Genomic DNA, 20,260 nt, shown 5'->3' with positions numbered 1-20,260 from the left:
CAAAATTTTTAAAAAGCTACCAAATCAAAATTTTAAAAAGCACCTTTAAGGATCTAATTGTAAATATCTTAGACTGTCATCATTAAATGCCTGCAGCATGAAACTCTCAGCCACGATTAGGCAGGCCTTAGTTGCTCCCCAGATGCAGTCTAGTGAAGATGCATCAGTGATGCTTCTGGAGTAGGACTTGGCTAGTGTTACTGGCATTTCTAGTGGTGCCAGATGCATGATCCATGGTTAACCATAAATAGTCAAAATTACTGAGGCTAGAAGGCTGAAATTTATGTTTGATGATTGGAGGATGGATGATCAACATACCAATTTGCAACTCTTTAGCCTCAGAAGTTTTGGAGATCTGAGGGTAGTGATCAACACCAATTTGCAACCCTCTGGCCTCAGTAGTTTTAAGATTTGAGGGTGGAGAGAAAAAGTGCAGATGGACAGTCAAAGCCATCTCAGTGGTTTTCTTTTATAGAAAAAATCACATCATACATGCAAAGAATGCAAACAAACATTAAAGAAAGTACAAGGTCATGGTTCAGTGCATGTGACCAGGATAACATTCTTCCCCTGAGGCGAGCACATGGCAGGGAAAGATCACTGATAACAATGAAAACATTGATTCGCCATCTAACATATTTCAATGTAATACTGTACTGTAACAGTAGATATATATATATATAAAAAACTGCATGGTAACTGTTATTGTGAACAAAATCTTGAGCTTTCCTAGATATCAACCCCCAAGGGTTTTAACCCAGTATGCATCCACCTTTGTGGCGTGATTAGTACAAGCCCGTTGGGATGATTGTAAAAACATAAACAAAAGACTGTATATACTGTGCATCTACAGACTACTGGCGGGGGATCTGTTTCAGCATCATGCTGGAAGTTGATTTTCACCATAAGTCTATGTTTTCCTGTTATTGGGACTTTAACAGCATTTACGGCACCTTAACTTTAGTTTTGGTGCTGCATGAAATTGCAGTGCTGTAAGAGCCATTAACTTTATGCAGCATCAAGTTACGGAACTGTAAAACACCATTGGTGGCGTTGAAAAAGTGGCCTAAGATCGGATTGCTATAAGCTGGTGGAAGCGAAAGTTGAGGATGCACTGTATCTTAAAGGTAAAGACCCCAAAGAAATATTAATTCTAGATAACGACCCTCCAAACTTTGCTGGGGTTCAGTATCCAGAAAATATCCCAAAATCCTTACCTAAAAGCTAAAACAAGGAGGGGGAAGATAAGCAATAACTTAAAAAGTATTAATTTACAAAGGTCACAAAATCCAATTATCAAAATGGCAATTTACATATATGAAAATGGACGTAGTGTGTAAAACAACCTTTCCAATGAATTGTTTGTTTGTATGGTGTTTTTACGTTGTAGGGAACCAATGGTTATTCAGCAACGGGACCAACGCTTTACGTGACTTCCGAACCATGTCGAGAGTGAACTTCTATCACCAGAAATACACATCTCTTAACACCCTAGTGGTGCCCAAGAATCAAACTCATGGCCACCAAGGTGGCACGTCAAGACCATACCAATCATGCCACTAAGGTGTTTTTCCCATGAATAGACCCAAAATGAAATAAGTTAAAATATAACAGGAAAACTTTGTGTACTATAAGTAAAAGCATATTCCTGAAAGTGCAAGATCACAGTTCATTGAGCATAACATTCTTTCCAAGTGGTCAGCAAAATCAAAATGAGCAATAATAACAGACTAAAACCAAGCATAATGCAACTGCCATTGTAAAATCCATGCTCAGACTGCAGTTCAGCATCACAGTTGTGCAAAGAATGCACAATCCCATCAATCATAATTGGAGTATTCAACCCTTTTCTGTTTCTTACCACTTGGCAACCAGCCCCATGCTAACAATGAGGAAGGTACTAAATTCCCTGGTGAGCGTGTGTCAAGTCTCTAATCTAATTTTATCTACAAGGTGTAAGGAAGTGTGTTGGAGGGCATTGAAATTACAAATGAGGCTTGATATTATTGTTTGTATGAAAAAGTTTTTTGTCATAAAAAATATGGTCTGGATGACTTTTTAGACTTCTGATATCAGTGAAAGGTAATCTGTAGGCCTAGTACATTTACCTTTTTTTAAAAAATAAAACTGGAAGCATAAAAAAATGTAAGTATGGAAGAAGTTAAATTGTATTATGTAATTAGAAAAAGTCATAATCAGTTCAACATACATTTATTCAACTCCCCAGATACAAAATGTTGGTAGTTGTAACCATTATTTACATCATCAAGATATATATATACTGTATATACATACATACCATTTACTCATACAAAACATAACGCAAATGACATTGACCATACACAGTGGCTATAACATACTGTAGTGTAACAAAAATGTGACAACTAGAATGATTTACTTCATGATAATCATGAGCTTTTATTTGAAAAATGGTGCTATCATATACAGTACAATAGTAATCCCAGTAAAATATATAGGTAGACAAAAACATCATTCAAGTAAAAAAACTAATAAATACCTTTTGATTTGGCAAACAAGTCCTGTAAAATATTTAACGGAAAATGCAAAAAATTTATAAGCATAAAAGCCATTAGAGTATACCCACGTTGTAGTATTTTTCAACTTAAAAATCCTATCTGGAAACTATAAATGCGGTGGGTATATACTTAACATTTATATGAAAATCATGGTGGTTTTTTAAAAACCGTTTTAGCAAATGTGCAAAGGTCCAACAAACAGCACATAAAAAGTACTTTTTCTCAGGGACTATAAATAATTTAGCACAAAGCAAAATGTCAACAACAGCTGAACAAAAATTCAAAAATTAGTTTCATTAATATTTAGCTGCCCACAATTCTTTAATAATAATAAAAAAAAAAATTGGGGATGACAAAATTTTGATGCAAGGTCTTGTGAGAGTGAAGTACGACAAGAAATGCTATAGGAGATGCACAAAGCCTAATTTTCATAGCTAAATGCATGTTAAGAAAATGGACCAAGTAACACAAGTCTGTAAAAATGGTCTTGGTGGAGCACTTGCTACAAAGTAGTAATGTAATGCACAATATTTGAACTATAGAAACAGAAACATATTAAGGTGCTATGACAATTTTAGTCAAAAAATACATCTGGAAGAACAAGCTTAACCACAATAGTTAAATCAGTTTAAAGATACTTCATCAAGATAAACATTTTCTTTTATGAAACACTGACCAATGAACATAAAGCACAAAAAGTTTTATGCAACCAGATAACTTGTATTACCTGAAAAGAAGTACAAATACTGAACCAGATTCCTCTAAAACAATAGTGCCTCTATTTGTTGGGAAAGATTTGGCCTCTGTCTGCCTTGTAATGAAATATCTCTCGACTTAAAAGGACAAAAGCTACTTTTACCATAAAAACAAGCCTTCTCCAATTAAACCAACTTTTTTACAGCCTACAGCTCAAATATGACGCCTCTCTGAAGTCATTAAAATACACCCTAAAAATAAGACTCTCTCTGATTAAACCTAGTTTTCTATTACATCCTACACATCGCATCTGAAGACACTTTGAAGTCATTAAAATACTATACAATGTGTTTCAGGACATCTTTATTTTGTGTAGGCTACTGAAAAATTTCATCTCATTAAATGATTCATGAAAACTTCCACCTTTCCTTAACATTTTGATATATTTTATATCTGAGTACATATCTCCAATTTGCCATCTTAATTTTAACTGTGGAGGAACTAAATCTAACTGTGCACACTGTATGGCAAGCAATGATTTCTTGTCAAATTTTTGGCTATTAAAATACAATCAAGCTATCACCTGTAATTCTCAAATACAAAGTTGTCTTCCATCATATTTTCACTGTACTTTAGATATTTCCCCAGCTTATTTTATTCCTATTGCTCATTACATCTCATAAGTTGTGAGTATTATAAAGAATTAAAATGATCAACAATAAAATTTTCAGCTACAGAGTTTGGTAAAATCCAAATTGCATTACAGGTAATAGCAACGTTCTTTCTATTAATGTCTTTTCATGTTATTTACTGTGAAACTTTAGAAAGCTTCTACTATTTCGGTGATTACTGATATCTTGCAATGCTGTTTACCTATGTGAATGAATAAGTTTTATCTTGAGATTAGTTATCCAGGCCATCTGCTTAACTTTAAGCAAACATAAATCAATAGGCAGCTTAATCACAGTACTTGTATATGAAGTTCATTTACCTTGTTCTAAAAGATCTGCCATAAATTTTGTTGGTAATCATAGATTTTAAATCCTAAAGTTCATTACATAATTTATTGACTGCCTGTTTGCATTTTCCACACCATCACCATTAGCATAATAAGGTTTATCATTGTAAAAGAACAAAAAATCATAATACATGTACCATATTTTACTTAACTAATGTTGTCCATACAAAATTAAATCTTAAGAGCTAAGTGTAAATTATTTGTGCTTCTCTGAGAATGAATTTTTCATATTTGCCTTAGGGTAAAATATCTGCAATAATGCATTAGTGTTTTAACAAACAAATCCAGTTAGAACTCAGAAGATACTTGCTCTTGCCGAGATATATTTCTTATACATTTTTACAAATTGTTGGATATCCTCTGAATTGGCAAATAATAAAAAAAAAACATAATTATATATCAGAATGAGCTAAGGCAAAAAAATTCTGTATATATATAAAAAAAAAGTAAGGATATTTCAGAATATTCTATCTGTTACCTTTTTGGTTATAATATTGTTGAATACAAAAAATCTGAAGCAGGAAAAATCATCCCTATATTTTTATTTCACAATAACCACTGTTTAATAAGTTACAAGTAGTCTTTCGTTTGGCTCGAAAATATTAACGCACCTTATCTCAAAGAGATGCACAACTTCTATATTTGATTTTAAATGCATACTTGGCTACCTGATATTAAATTTTAAAAAAATTTGTTAAAAGTTTTAATGCATTATTTCCAAAAGCAAAACCTGTTTGGCTGAAGAGAGCAAAATCTGATAAACTAGTGAGCAATAAGACTACAACACATACCTTAATTTCAACCCAGCGTTATTTAAATGTGTAAATGTTAAATAAGAGAAGCCTGAGAATGTTTCAACCTGGGAAAACTTGATTGACTGGTAAATCATTGAAATATAAATTTGACAAGAAAATTAAAATTAAATTAGACTTGTACTCTGAAGTATTTAGGAAATCAGTTGGGCTAAGAGAACACAAATGAACCGAACCCCACAGGAGAAAATCCATTTGTCTAGTGCCTTAATAAAGTGCTGAAATATTTTGTAGACCTGGTAATTCTGAATGTTCATTTTGCAAGTGAAAATTTATGAAAACTAAAAGTACACATTATTTGTGGACGGAAATCATTTTAAAGCACTTAGAACTAGGATACTGGAAATGCCTGATTTGCCTGTACAGTATCCTATTCAACAACCGTGCATATAAAAATTTAACAAAAATCACTCCGGAATGTCACTTGAAGGCACTAACAATTTCCAATATCAAGCTGTTCATTCTCTTTTGATACAAAATTGTAATTTTAGTGCATCCCTACGAATGTTTACTATCAACTATTTTACTGTATGTGATACCTATGGATTTCCATACCTAGTGTAAGTGATACCTATGGATTTCTATAACTAGGAACCCTCAGTGCTTAAGTGGTTTGTCTGTATAACTGGGTACAAAAATTAGTTACATTTTACATTGTGACTAGAATTATTAAATGGTTTCCTATCCATTAAGTGTACTATCTATTAGTATTGTTAATATACTAAATATTCTGTTTACATGATGATCATGTGTCTGACTAGAAAACAAAAGGAAAAATAAAGAATTGCTCTTAATAACAAGAGGTTCATCTACTTAATTAGTATTAATTTTAAAATCAAATCATGCTAGGTCAGTACATCCTGGTTTAAGAAAACTTCCTCACAGCCAAACAGTAAAATTAAGTTGGTTGCTGTTATGCTTGACACAGTCTTTTGAAGCTTACTTCAATTCACCATTTGAGCTTTAAATGCTGAGGTTATATATTTATTAAAATGAACATATTCACTTATGAACCATAATTCAGATGTAGTTATATTTCCACTGTCCATACAAATTTTCCACAGCTCTTTTGTATGAGACTGCTCCATCTGAGGACCCACAGCCATTACTAGCCTTAAAACTGCCTATATAATAATAATAATAAATTTTCTCCTAGTATAAACTAAGAAAATAATGTAAATTTTCCTAAAAAAAGTTATGATATACAGACTTCATATTTTGGGATAATGTATATTATACACAAAACATCTAGAACAACCATATCTCTATATTTAAGTTACTATATTATTGCATACTCTGATACTCCTGGATTCTGAACTGAGCACACATGTAGGTAGGATTTTCTTTTACTTTTCACTGTTTATCATCATGACTTCTGTGAACTGTTGTGTAGTTGCTAAAAGCTAAAGTATTTTCAATGCTAGATAATTTTTAATTTTGCTCTCATTTATTTCTTGTTAGTTATTAACTGATTTCAGGGCAAGCTAAGTCCTGCTATGAGACTAATACTCTCAAATGGATATAAATCTATGATTGATATTTAGTATGACTTACGTAAAAAAAAAAAAAAAAAAGAGAAGTTAACGCAACTCATGCATTCAAACTCAAACTGTCTGAGATTTCAGACTTCATACATGCATTACCAGTTATTGTTCTGAAGTGGTCAATCAAAGTTTTCCAAGGGTTGAATGGAACATTAAAAACACAATGCCAACAGCATGTGTAAAAGAATCATTAAGTAGAACGATAATTGTATGATTTCTCAAAGATAGTCTTCATAGGCTCCTTTAAAAAGTATAGAGTAAACAGCCCAACTTTCTTCCTCTTGATGCCAAAAAATAAAATGAATACCTTATACAGATTTAAAAAAAAAAAAGTTAATATTGATCAGCACAATGAAGCCCATCAAATCTCATACTTGAACCTCTTATGTCCAAGAACATAAACATTGAATCATTTTATCCTGTTGGCATAACTTTTTATTTATGGAAGAAACTTGAACACATGCAACTGCTAAGTACTTTACCACATACATATTTTTGTTCCTCTCAACACATGACAACACTAGTAGACACACGCTTGAGTAAGCAATTGGAAAGTACTGGGTTGTGAAATACCTGAGGTTCTGTGGAAAATAAAGTGGCAAGTCATACAAATTTTGTTTGCGAAGACAATGTACAGTACAAAATCATGGTGCTCATATAACCAGACATGCAATGGAGACACCCGAAAGATTAGACAAAAATAGGTCTAGCTGCAGAGAGGGGTAATGATTTCTAAGTGATTTCTACTGAATGTATTGGCATGCAATAAATTTTGATGCAATATATGACTCTGCTGTTAGAACAGTTTCAAGAAATCTTTCATTATTGTCCATTAAAATCTCTAACAATTACCCACATAAAAGTTACTCATCTTGAAAAAATCTACATGGCAAGACATTCACGAAAATACAGTACTCTAAAATCTGTTGCAAAATCACAAATATAATTTTTTATTACAAAAAAATATGAAGAACTGTATTTTAGGCCTACTTGACTGGAAGATAATTTTACAACTCCATTTGACAATTTATATTTTTGATTTTGATAGTATTAAAATATATAAATGCTTACATTTCAACTAACTGTACCTTTTAACACTTACAATTAATGTTCCTTGCTCATTTTTCTTTCTTTGATTCCTCAGATAATTTGTCCTCTGGATTTGGAGTCTCTTCAGAATCAAGAATGTCATCATCTGCATCTGAATCTGTTACATCATCTTCATTCTCTTTATCAACTTTCTCAAAATCTATGTCCTTTGTCACATCATCTAACAGCTTGTTCATTTCACCTTCAGTGGTCATATTTTCATTTTCATTATTGATGTGCTTTTCTTCAAGGGGCAATCCCTTATCCTGTTAAAGATCAAGTTACTTTTATAATACTTATAAATTCAGGATGAGGGGTAGACTTACAGTAACCAACAAATGCCATGAAGGGAGGTTTCTCACAATGATGAAGTAGCACAGGTGGCTTTATATTTGGATATGATAATGATAGCAGTAGACCTGAACTATCGGATATGTAGTTCTGAAGTGGCAGTAGTGATTCATCAAGCACCAGACGTGGTGAGAGTACACAAAGAAAAGATGATACAATTTGTGAGTGGAAGACACTGAAGATTGAGTAAGTAAAAATTGCTGCTCTGAAACTTTTATTGGAGATAAATAAATTTACTTTCTATACCATGCAAACTGAACAGTAGCACCTCAACTTGAACAGATACTTCAAAGGTCTGGCCTCTGATAAGTAATAGAGCCTTAAGTAACTAAGAATCTATATGATTCCTAAACTAGACTTACCTGTACTTACATTCAACATTCAATTTAAGAGATACACTAAAAAAATGTAAATAACATCTAAAATGGTAGCATAGGAAACAACAATCATTATATGGTAGCTGTTAAGTTCAGAAATCCACTAAGTTGAGGTGTCCCATGGAAATTGTTACTTTACTTCATGACAGGTACCACACTAAAATTAATTACTAATAAAAGCTACATAATTCAGTATTTGAATAAATACCTAAATATTATTGGCATATTTTAGCAACATTATTATAACATAATAGTACAATATAATTCAAAATACTATTGTTACTTATTCACAAGATGAACCCTATTCATATGGAACAAGCTCACAGGTGCCACTGACTTGAAATTCAAGCCTCCAAAGAATATGGTGTTCATTGGAAAGAGAAGGTGAAGGGAAACAGAAAGAAGAGATCCCACTTATTAAAAAGAAAAAATAAATTAATAAAGGTAAAAACTTATTAAAATGCAAGAAGAATAGTATAAGGGGAGTACATAATGCACTGCATCTTCACTTGAACTTCTGAAGTTTCAATTGCATGACATCCTCAGGGAGGCTGTTCCACAGTTTAATGGTGAGGAATAAAGGACCTCTGGAACTGAGAAGTTCGACAATGAGGCACACTTTCTGCATACTGGTGCTGCTGATCAGCAAATCTGGTGCTCTCGGCAGGAAAAGGTGTTCAAGGATCAATTGTAAATTTGAAAGTTCTTCATTAAAATACAACTTTGACAAGACGGCATCCACCAATGCTAATAATAAACAGACAAACCACCATGAACCACTACTTAGGAGAGCGAAATCTCTGGCAGAAGTAGACATCCATACTAGAGAACAGCACTCTAGTAAAGGAAGGACAAATATCCTAAGCATGTTGCACTGATTTTATCGCTGTTATAAATAAATAAGGCCTCCTGAAACAATACATGTACCTAATTTTTGTGCAGCATTTCCTGAAATTTTCATTAGATGTTTCTCAAGAGTTACATGTAGAATAGTTAAAGCTTCACACTCATTCAGCACAGTCCCATACACCCGAAAGGGAAGATGAAGTGGAAAATCTGTACAAGATCTGCTAATCCATAGTTTTTGTTTTATTGGAATTCAGCCTCATACCCAACTACCATTCACTGATCTGGTCAATGTCCCAATTGAGGCTGAGGGCAGCTTCATTTCTTATTATATGGAGACTACTATGTACAACCAGAAGTGTTGCATCATTGGCGTACTGAACAATCTTGTTTTTCAGGCCAACAACCATGTCACTTGTATACACTAAAAATAACGGTGGACCATGACACAATACCCTGTGGAACTCCAGAAACAATAGGTCTAGGTTTGCTCAAATCCCATTAATGCAAATTGCTGCTGCCCACCTGTAAGGAAATTTTGAGAAATCCTAAAACATACTCCCCCTTCTCCAAGACTCTGAAATTTATAAATAAGGGCCTTGTGATTTACTAAATTGAAAGCAGCACTAAAATCTTCTTGAATTACTCTGCATTAAAAACCCTTATCAAGGTTTCTCTTGAAAATGGCATGTCAAGTCTAAAAGAACATTGCAGGTACCTAACTGCTTCCTATGTGCATATTGACTGTCAGCTACCAAATCTATCCAAATAGCAGTACTTTAAATGTGACTTAAAAATAAGTTCTTCTGCAACTTTGGAGAGCACAGGGAGAATAGCAATTGGCCTGTGGTTAAGAAGTACATTAGAGCTTAATATATTGCACCTCTTAAAATCTGAAAAAATTTCTTTAACTCTTTCACTGCACAGGACTGCTCTCGGTCATCAACAGGTCTTGCCCATGACATGGGACTAATCTCCTCAGTCATACTTATTTTGGTTCCAGTTAGGCAGCTTGTAATAGATAACATTTCCATCATCATTTTAAGGAGCTTTTGTCTATATTCTAGTGACAAATGGCAATATATAATTTCAAACTTACCGGATAATCTCAGGACAAGGACTACATCTTCAATAACTTTCAAAATGCTAGAGGAAGGAGGTTTCTCTCAATGATGGAGTAGTAAAGAGGCTTTTGTTAGGAAATGACAATGATAGTAGTAGACCTGAATTACCAGACTGTTCTGATAGTGACTACACTGAATATGGGGGCATTTTAATATAAAGTATTCATGGACAAACCTTTGATAATTTTATGACTTCATGTTTTAAGAGAGATAATCATGAATCGGAGGAAATAACAGAAGAGAAATCATTTTAGACCACTGAACATCGTTTGTAAAAATATGGTGCTGTGAAACTTTTCTAGGAGCTAATAAAATCTCATTTTCTACTGAATGCCAAGTCTGCTTTGTATTCTTTTTAGTGAGGTTCTCCCAGATAAAGTTTTTCACCAAAAGCAAGTGTTTAAAATGACAAATTTTTAACCAATTTGTATTTTTCATAACTTACAAACCTGAGGTCTTAACATTAGGATAAATACTCAGTGCCAGCTGGAAACCGGTAAAATCTAAAATAATTGTGTACGCAAAGGACTATTGGCATCTGTGCTCGGTCACGAGACATGTGGGGCCACCCACATACCCCTCTTTAACTTGTGACCCCGTTAGTTATTCTTCCAACCCAGGTTAGTTGATAGAGGGGTGGTTAGAGGTGGGCCTTTGTATGTTAAGACCTCAGGTTTGTAAGTTATGAAAAATACAAATTGGTTAAAAATTTGTCATTTGTTCATATATGAAACAAACCTTCGTTCTTAGCATTACGATAAACTTACTTTTGGTGGGAAGTAAGTACTATTAACCAACTGGGAGTTTGCCACCTTTGATCAGTTTTCTGAATAACAGCATTCTACAAAACAACTGACCAGTATTTCAGTATCTAAGACATATATGAATATCATAGAGTCAGACTTCTGGGTTCTACACAATGTCATAGTTCATTGCATCCGAGGAAGATAAGATCTGTTCTCCTAACAAACCAATTCATCCACTCATGTAGGTTTGTTATCATTCCTCTCCCCCATGCTAAAGACAGGAATGTCCTGCTACTGATAGGTATCTTACTGATACTAACCCCAACAGTATGGCTACTTCTCACCTGTATCTTGTCCGTTCCAGCTTATGATGGTACTCTATTCTTACTGCCCGAAGTAAGGAAGGAGACAGAAATTTGAAAAGGAAAGAGGCCAATTATCTCCTCCATTTCACATTCATACCATCATCTTAGACAAGATACCAACTGACCCGCCAGGGGTGCTGGATGAGTTACACAATTTGTTGGGCAGCCACCAAAGGACCTAAGGAAATTGTGTCCATGGACCTCTGGGCAACCATATTTATACACAGGAAATTGAAAGTGGTTTGCCATAACAATGAACCAACTCTCAAATTCCAATGAACAGACAGACACCTTCTTAAAATTGCTCAATTTGAGCTTTGATACAGTCACAGACCAACCGTCACGATCATTTTAACAGATGTTCTTAATTGCCAGAAGGCACGTATTCCTCTGATGACCTTCTCTTCTGTATGACCCCATTGGTACAACTTGACAACAAGGAATAGGCTCTGTTTGGCTTGTTCCTTTACGTCTACCACCTTTATGTTCTAGGTGACATAGTTCTTTCTATAACCACAGAGTACTTTGACAAGTCAAAGCCAGCCCTCCTGAAGGTCTCTTTCTCAAACTCACACCGTAATGAGCATGACTAAGAAATGTATCTGTCATCATGCCCTGTGCTGCATGACTCATTATCTCTATTCTGGGGCTAATTGGAACTGTTGTTCCTAACTACTTTTGAGTCTTCGTCCAAAAACCTGGCTATTGAGTACTCCCACTCTACCAAGGTCAGAGGAGGACCACCATCCACAGTCAGTTTCCTGTAACGTGACTGATGTATGTGCCTGGTGGTAATCCATTGAGTCTACTCTGATACAGAGTATGTTTTCCCTTATCAGATCAGAGTTCTTATGTGCCCTAGCCAGTTCACTGCTCCTGATTCATCTGAAGATTACTCAGTGTGAAGTGATATTCACATGCCCAATCACCAGTCTAATGTGTATCACCTTACATGTAATTACAGATACTTTCCTCTGTTCTGACACCCTCTCCACAAGATCAGTCTACTGACAGAATGCCTTTAATGGACAGAAACCTCTGTACAGGCAGTCACAGCCAAAGAGTCATTCTGAATATGTGAGCCGAAGACCTTTGGAGTCGTGTTACATTCGAGATGACACTCTACACCCAAAATCTTAATACTATTAGTTCGAAAAGGGATACTGGGCAAACTCCAGACCTTGAGATATTAATTCTACCTATCGATGGTAGCCCTTCCCCACATGAACCAGTTAGTGATGATTGTGCTAAGATAAACTTTATCAGTCACTCATCTTGGGTTCTCCTTAATTACTGTAACCCCTTCTTCCGTTTGGGACATGGAGGAACAGGTAGAACATAGAGTTTGTGTAACATCCAGGTTGTTCCCAGTATCCCAAATGGTATCCTCAGGCTCCTCAAAGGGCGAAACCCCTGAGACAGCTCTTACATGGTTTTTCAATTATACGAGTTCCTCCCTGGATGAGTGGTTTATGCACTCATCTGCCAAACCAGTGGTTCGAGGTCCAACTCCCGGCTCGGCCAACGCAGAATCAGAGGAACTTATTTCTGGTGATAGAAATTAATTTCTCGATATAGTGCGGTTCGGATACCACAGTAAGCTGCAGATCCCGTTGCTAGGTGACCAGTTAGTTCCTAGTCACATAAAAAATATCCAATCCTTCAGGCCAGCCCTAGGAGAGCTATTAATCAGTTCAGTGTCCCTGTAAAATCTAAGATACACTTAACTTTTCCAATTATACAGACAATATCATAGGAAAACCCCAGGGGAATTGTCCTATGATATATATTCTATTCAGACACGTCCTAATTATCCTCCTGTCCAAGGAATCAATCTGTTAACCCTTAAACGCTGAAGCGGTATTTAAAAAATCGTCTCCCGTATGCCGGCGGCGTTTGCGAGTGAGCGGTGAAGCGGAAAAAATGCTTTTTTAAAAAAATCACAACACACTTAGTTTTCAAGATTAAGCATTCATTTTTGGCTCCTTTTTTTGTCATTGCCTGAAGTTTAGTATGCAACCATCAGAAATGTAAAAAATATCATTATCATATATAAATATTGGGATATATGACAGCGCAAATTTTTTTTATATATAATTGTATACAAATCGCGCTGTGAGCAAAACAGTTAAAGCTAATGAGTTAATTTTTTGTTGTTGTATTGTACACTAAATTGCGATCATTTTGGTATATAACACATAATAAAACGATCAAGGCAACACAGAAAAAATATTATCACAAAATGATGCATGAATTCGTAACGCACGGACGTAAAAAAAAAGCAGTTTTCAAAAATTCACCATAAATCAAAATATTGTGCTAGACTTCCCGTTTGTTGCATAATGAAGGTAATTGATTGAATATTACTAGACTGTAAATGTTGTAGCTTACAATTGCAGTTTTTGACCATTTCGGTCGAGTTAAAGTTGACGGAAAGACTCATTTTTTCTATTTATCGTTATTTATATGAAAATATTTCAAAACTGATAAAAGCTACAACTATAGGTTGTTTATTGATCTATTCTACATGAAATTGCGCATATTTTCATATATAAAACTTTATGTAACGACTAATTTAAAATGGTGCAAACATTACGACAATCGGACAAAAAATGTATGATTTTTTCGGAAGAGTTGCCGCGCGGACGTAAGGAAAAAGTTTATTCCATAATTCACCATAAATCGAAATATTGTGCTAGAGACTTCCAATTTGTTGCAAAATAAAGGTAAATGATTGAATATCACTAGAATGTAAAAGTTTTCGCTTAAAATTGCGTTTTTCGACCATTTCTGTCAAGTCAAAGTTGACCGAAGGTTGAAATTTTGGCAATTATCGTTATTTATGTGAAAATATTTCAAAACTGATAAAAGCTACAACCAATTTTCATATATAAAATTTTATGTAACAGCTAATTTAAAATGGTGCAAACATTACGACAATCAGAAAAAAATTTATGTTTTTTTTTGGGAAGAGTTACCGCACGGACGTAAAGAAAATGTTTTTGTTTTCATAAATTCACCATAAATTGAAATATTGTGCTAGAGACTTCCAATTTGTTGCAAAATAATGGTAAATGATTGAATATTACTAGAATGTAAGAGTTTTCGCTTACAATTGTGTTTTTTGACCATTTCGGTCGAGTCAAAGTTGACCGAAGGTTGATATTTTGGCACTTATCGTTATTTATATGAAAATATTTCAAAACTGATAAAAGCTACAACCATGAGTTGTTTTTAGTTGTATTCTACATAAAATTGTGCACATTTCCATATATAAAACTTTATGTAACGGCTAATTTAAAATGGTGCAAACATTACGACAATCGGACGAAAAAATTTATGATTTTTTCGGAAGAGTTCCGCGCGGACGTAAGGAAAAAGTTTTTTTTTTAAAGAAATTCACCACAAATCAAAATATTGTGTTAAAGACTTCCAATTTGTTGCAAAATGAAGGTAAATGATTGAATATTACTAGAATATAAGTTTTAGCTTACAATTACGTTTTTCAACCATTTCGGTAGTCAAAGATGACCGAAGGTTGAAATTTTGGCACTATCGTTATTTATTTGAAAATATTTCAAAACTGATAAAAGCTACAACCATGAGTTGTTTATTGTTGTATTCTACATGAAATTGAGCACATTTTCATACATAATACTCCATGTTAACGGCTAATATAAAATGGTGCAAAAATTATGTCAAAGTGATGAGATAATTTCTGAGATGTGTCGGTGATACCTTTTAGTGCGAGAAGAAGTAAATTTGCGCTTGCGTGCCTGGGTAACGATTGTAAACAAAACAACAACTTGATCCGTGAGCTCTCAGCATCCCCCAAGGCGCGTAATTCAAAAGTTTTTGCCTAGTAGGCCTATAACTATTATTCCCGCGAATGTTTAAAATTTTTTATATAGACGTACCATACGCCCAATCGGCACCCAACAGGCAATTTATATCGACGTTTAATACGTCCAATCGGCGTTAAAGGGTTAACAGGACATGCCTCATTTTTCACAAGTAATGTTACTTTCCAACCACGAAACACCCTATGTGGTGATCTGTTACAATATACAGGCATATGTTCAATATGCTACCTTCCAAAGGGAAATGCTATATTGCCAGAAACCACCATGGTGCTATTCTTGAGTAACCCAGCCCAGAATTGTACCCAACGTCACTTCACCCCACCTCACTCTTGAAGAATGGGAAATTCCCCACCTTCCCCTTCTAGATATGATGAGGTTCTAATGACTTGCTTCAGCCAACTGAAGCTCGAACCCTTTATGTTAGGTTCATGACTTCAATATAGAAACTAGGCGAGGATGGAAGAGACCCATTGGCAGATGCTATGTTAATCTAGCCAACAACCACTTGGACTAGGCTAAATAAGTATAGTCAATTAAGAATTTATTAACTTATTTTAAGTTGGCAAGACCAGGTTCACACTAGCTTGGTTAGACCAATTAGGCTAGGCTAACTCCTCCATCACCTAGGCTAGGTTAAGTCCATCAGAGATGTACGCTTAACTAGTCTAGGCTAGTACAGACTAGCTTAATCTAGAAACTAAATGACTTAGGTTAGGGTAAAGTCGTTCAAGAAAGTTTGGGCTAGGCTACAACCACAATCTTCTAAGCTGAGGTGGTAAAAGTGTTTCAAATGGGTAGCCTAGGCACTAGTCTATGCTTGGCTATATACTTATAACCTTAATACTTCGGCCAAGCTAAGGTAGTAAAGGCATGTCAAGTAGCCAGACCATGCTAAGTCACCAACCCACTGTTAGGCTAAGTTGACATGTACGACATGCATGTCGGAACCATCAAATCTATGAGTTACGCTAAGCTAACTAAGAACTGTACCACTCAGACTAATCTAAGATAGTAAATGCAGGTTCGAAAACCAAACTGCAACCATTAGCTAGGCTAAGCCGGCACTTGTATGCCCAAACCAGTTAGTTTGGACAGTCTAAGCTAAGAACTACTACTCAGATTAACTAAGATAGTAGCAGTAGACTCGGACTGGCTGGAATAGGCTACGAATTTAACCACTTGTTAGGCTAAAAGGTATGACTCAATTAGCTTGGCTATAGCATCCAAGGTTACAAGTACCATACTTAGGCTTTTCTACCTTAAGTGACGAAAGAAAGAAGTTCACCTCCTCCTTCCGACTTGTGGTTTCATTAACCCTCTTACGCCGATTGGATGTATTAAACGTCGAGTCAAAATGTCTCCCGTATGCCGATTGGACGTATTATACGTCGACTCAAAAAAGTTTTTTTTTTCAAATTCGCGGAAAAACACTTATAGGCCTACCAGCCGAAAACTTTTGAATCACGCGCCTTGGGGGATGCTGGGAGTTCACGGATCAAGGCGTTGTTTTGTTTACAATCATTACGCAGGCACGCAAGCGCGAATTTCTTTCTTATCGCACTAAAAAGTATCAGTGACACATCTCAAAAATTATTTCGTCACTTTGACATAATTTTTGCACCATTTTAAATTATCCGTTACATGGAGTATTATATATGAAAATGTGCGCAATTTCATGTAGAATACAACAAAAAAATACCCATGATTGTAGCTTTTATCAGTTTTGAAATATTTCATATAAATAACGATGTGCAAAAATTTCAACCTTCGGTCAAGTTTGACTACCGAAATGGTCGAAAAACGCAATTGTAAGCTAAAACTCTTATATTCTAGTAATATTCAATCATTTGCCTTCATTTTGCAACAAATGAACGTCTCTAGCACAATATGACATTTTTATAATAATATAAAGTTTCACTTGTACTTACGCGATGGTTACATCTAGCTGTTGTCTCCTGACGTCACGGCAGAATTTGAAATTCGCAGTAGCGCTAATGGTTTGACAGGTGATCCCTCTACTCCCGGCCTCTACCGGGTATCAGGAACCATTCCAACAATAAGTCAGAAGTTTCATGCCTACCTGTCCATATGAGGAGAGGAGGGCGGACTTTGTTACGTAACCACCGGGTAAGTATAAGTGAAACTTTATATTATTATAAAAATGTCATTTTCACTTATATAACTTACCCGGTGGTTACATCTAGCTGATTGACACATTACGGTGGTGGGACAATGGCAGCTAAATTAACCCTTAAACGCCGAAGCGGTAAAAATAAAAAACTCCCCCGAATTCCGGAGCCGGTTTTGAGTGAGCGCGGAAGCGGAAAAAATAATTTTTTCAAAAAATCACAGCACGCTTAGTTTTGAAGATTCTTAAGTTCATTTTTGGCTCCTTTTTTTGTCATTGCCTGAAGTTTAGTATGCAATCATCAGAAAGGAAAAATAATATCATTATCATATGTAAATAATGCGATATATGGTAGCGAAAAAAAAAAAAATTCATACAATTGTATTAAAATCATGCTGTGCAAAAAACGGTAAAAGCTAACAAGTTTCTTTTTTTTTCGTTGTATTGTACACTAAATTGCAATCATTTTGATATATAATACATTGTAAAACAATAAAAGCAACACCGGAAAAATATTATCACAAAATTATGTACGAATTCGTAACGCGCGGACGTAAAAAAATATTTTTTTCAAAAATTCACCGTAAATCTCAATATTGTTCTAGAGACTTCCAATTTGTTTCAAAATGAATACAAATGGTTGAATATTACAATACTGTAAGAGTTTTAGCTTACAATTGCGTTTTTCGACCATTTCGGTAGAGTCAAAGTTGACCGAACGTGGTTTTTTTTCTATTTATCGTGATTTATATGCAGATATTTCGAAAATGAGAAAAGCTACAACCTTCAAATATTTTTCGTTTTATTTTACATGAAATTGCGCACATTTTCATATATAAAACTCTATGAAATGCCTAATATGAAACGGAGCAAATTTTCCGAGAATTCGATGTACGCAATTCGGAGATTTATGGCGGAGAATCCGCGCGCGGAGGGAAGGAAAGTTTTTTTCATAAATTCACCATAAATCGAAATATTGTGCTAGAGACTTCCAATTTGTTGCAAAATGAAGGTAAATCATTGAATATTACTATAATATAAGAGTTTTAGCTTACAATTGCGTTTTTCGACCATTTCGGTAGAGTCAAAGTTGACCGAACGTGGTTTTTTTCTATTTATCGTGATTTATATGCAAATATTTCGAAAATGAGAAAAGCTACAAACTTCAATTATTTTTCGTTGTATTCTACATGAAATTGCGCACATTTTTGTATATAAAACTTTATGTAACAGCTAATTTAAAATGGTGCAAACATTACCACAATCGCACGTATGATTTTTTCGGAAGAGTGACCGCGCGGACGTAAGGAAAATTTTATTTTTTTCATAAATTCACCATAAATCGAAATATTGTGCTAGAGATTTCCAATTTGTTACAAAATGAAGTTAAATGATTGAATATTACTAAAATATAAGAGTTTTAGCTTACAATTGCATTTTTCGACCATTTCGGTAGAGTCAAAATTGACCGAAGGTTGAAAATTTGTCACTTATCATTTTTTATATGAAAATATTTCAAAACTGATAAAAGCTACAACCATGGGTTGTTATTAGTTGTATTGTGCATGAAATTGCGCACATTTCCATATATAAAACTTTATGTAACGGCTAATTTTAAAATGGTGCAAACATTACCACAATCGCATGTATGATTTTTTTCATAAATTCACCATAAATCGAAATATTGTGCTAGAGACTTCCAATTTGTTGCAAAATTAAGGTAAATAGTTGAATATTACTACAATATAAGCGTCTTAGCTTACAATTGCGTTTTTCAACCATTTCGGTAGAGTCAAAGTTGACCGAAGGTTGAAATTTTGGCACTTCGTTATTTATATGGAAATATTTCAAAATTGATAAAAGTTACAATCATGACTATTTTATTGTTGTATTTTAAATGAAATTGCGCACATTTTCATATATAATACTTCATGTAACGGATAATTTAAAACGGTGCAAAAATTATGTCAAAGTGACGAAATAATTTTTGAGATGTGTCACTGATACTTTTTAGTGCGATAAGAAAGAAATTCGCGCTTGCGTAACGATTGTAATCAAAACAACGCCTTGATCCGTGAACTCCCAGCATCCCCCAAGGCGCGTGATTCAAAAGTTTTCGGCTGGTAGGCCTATAAGTATTTTTCCGCGAATTTTTAAAAAAACTTTTTTGAGCCGACGTTATGGTACGTCCATTCGGAAATCGGGGGAGATTTTGACTCGACGTTTAATACGTCCATTCGGCGTTTAAGGGTTAACAACTGTTGGAATTATCCGAAGATATAGGTTCCTTACCTTTAAAGACCGCTGACTCAGTGGTTACTGCCTCTGTAGTCTGCTGGCCTTTATTGTACTGACAGGATATATGGAACCGTGTGCCAGACACAATAATAAGTACTTGCCGTTGAGGACGTGACCGTAACAGACAAGACTATAATGCCCCTGCTCAGGGCGCAGTACAAAGCACCAAAAAACACAATGAAAAACGAGTGATCACCACACCCGGTTAAAAAATACACCAAGACATTAAAAGACTGAAAGATACTCAAAAAACTTCCTGTATCTTCAGACAACCTTAAAAATAAAAAACCATAATCAAGGAGAAAGGTTAGTGAGGATGGGATACATCCTTCTCTCCCTCACCCAATACCGTGTCAGTCACAATGAATGGCCCCAATGTACTGCAATTTTCATATGTGGTTTGCAAATCTGTCAGATAATGAGATGCGAAGACAGAATTGTTTCTCCATTATGTAGATTTAATAAT

General features: G+C 34.8%; 1 protein-coding gene across 3 annotated transcripts in view; it reads right to left on the bottom strand.

Moving 5' to 3' along the window:
* Window positions 1-2,195: 2,195 nt before the first annotated feature.
* Window positions 2,196-20,260, bottom strand: part of LOC135198047 (transmembrane protein 120 homolog) — a 110,901-nt gene continuing 92,836 nt past the window's right edge. For 2 of the 3 annotated variants that reach the window (XM_064225434.1, XM_064225436.1), the window contains one exon: window positions 2,196-7,962. In XM_064225434.1, the coding sequence (XP_064081504.1) occupies window positions 7,726-7,962 (237 nt within the window). In that variant the 3' untranslated portion in view covers window positions 2,196-7,725. The remainder of the gene's footprint in view (window positions 7,963-20,260) is intronic. The other variant, XM_064225435.1, reaches the window with a different exon arrangement.

Source organism: Macrobrachium nipponense, chromosome 21, assembly GCF_015104395.2.
Source record: "Macrobrachium nipponense isolate FS-2020 chromosome 21, ASM1510439v2, whole genome shotgun sequence".
NCBI classification, from domain to species: Eukaryota; Metazoa; Arthropoda; class Malacostraca; order Decapoda; family Palaemonidae; genus Macrobrachium; species Macrobrachium nipponense.
This window is presented reverse-complemented; position numbering and strand designations above follow the sequence as displayed.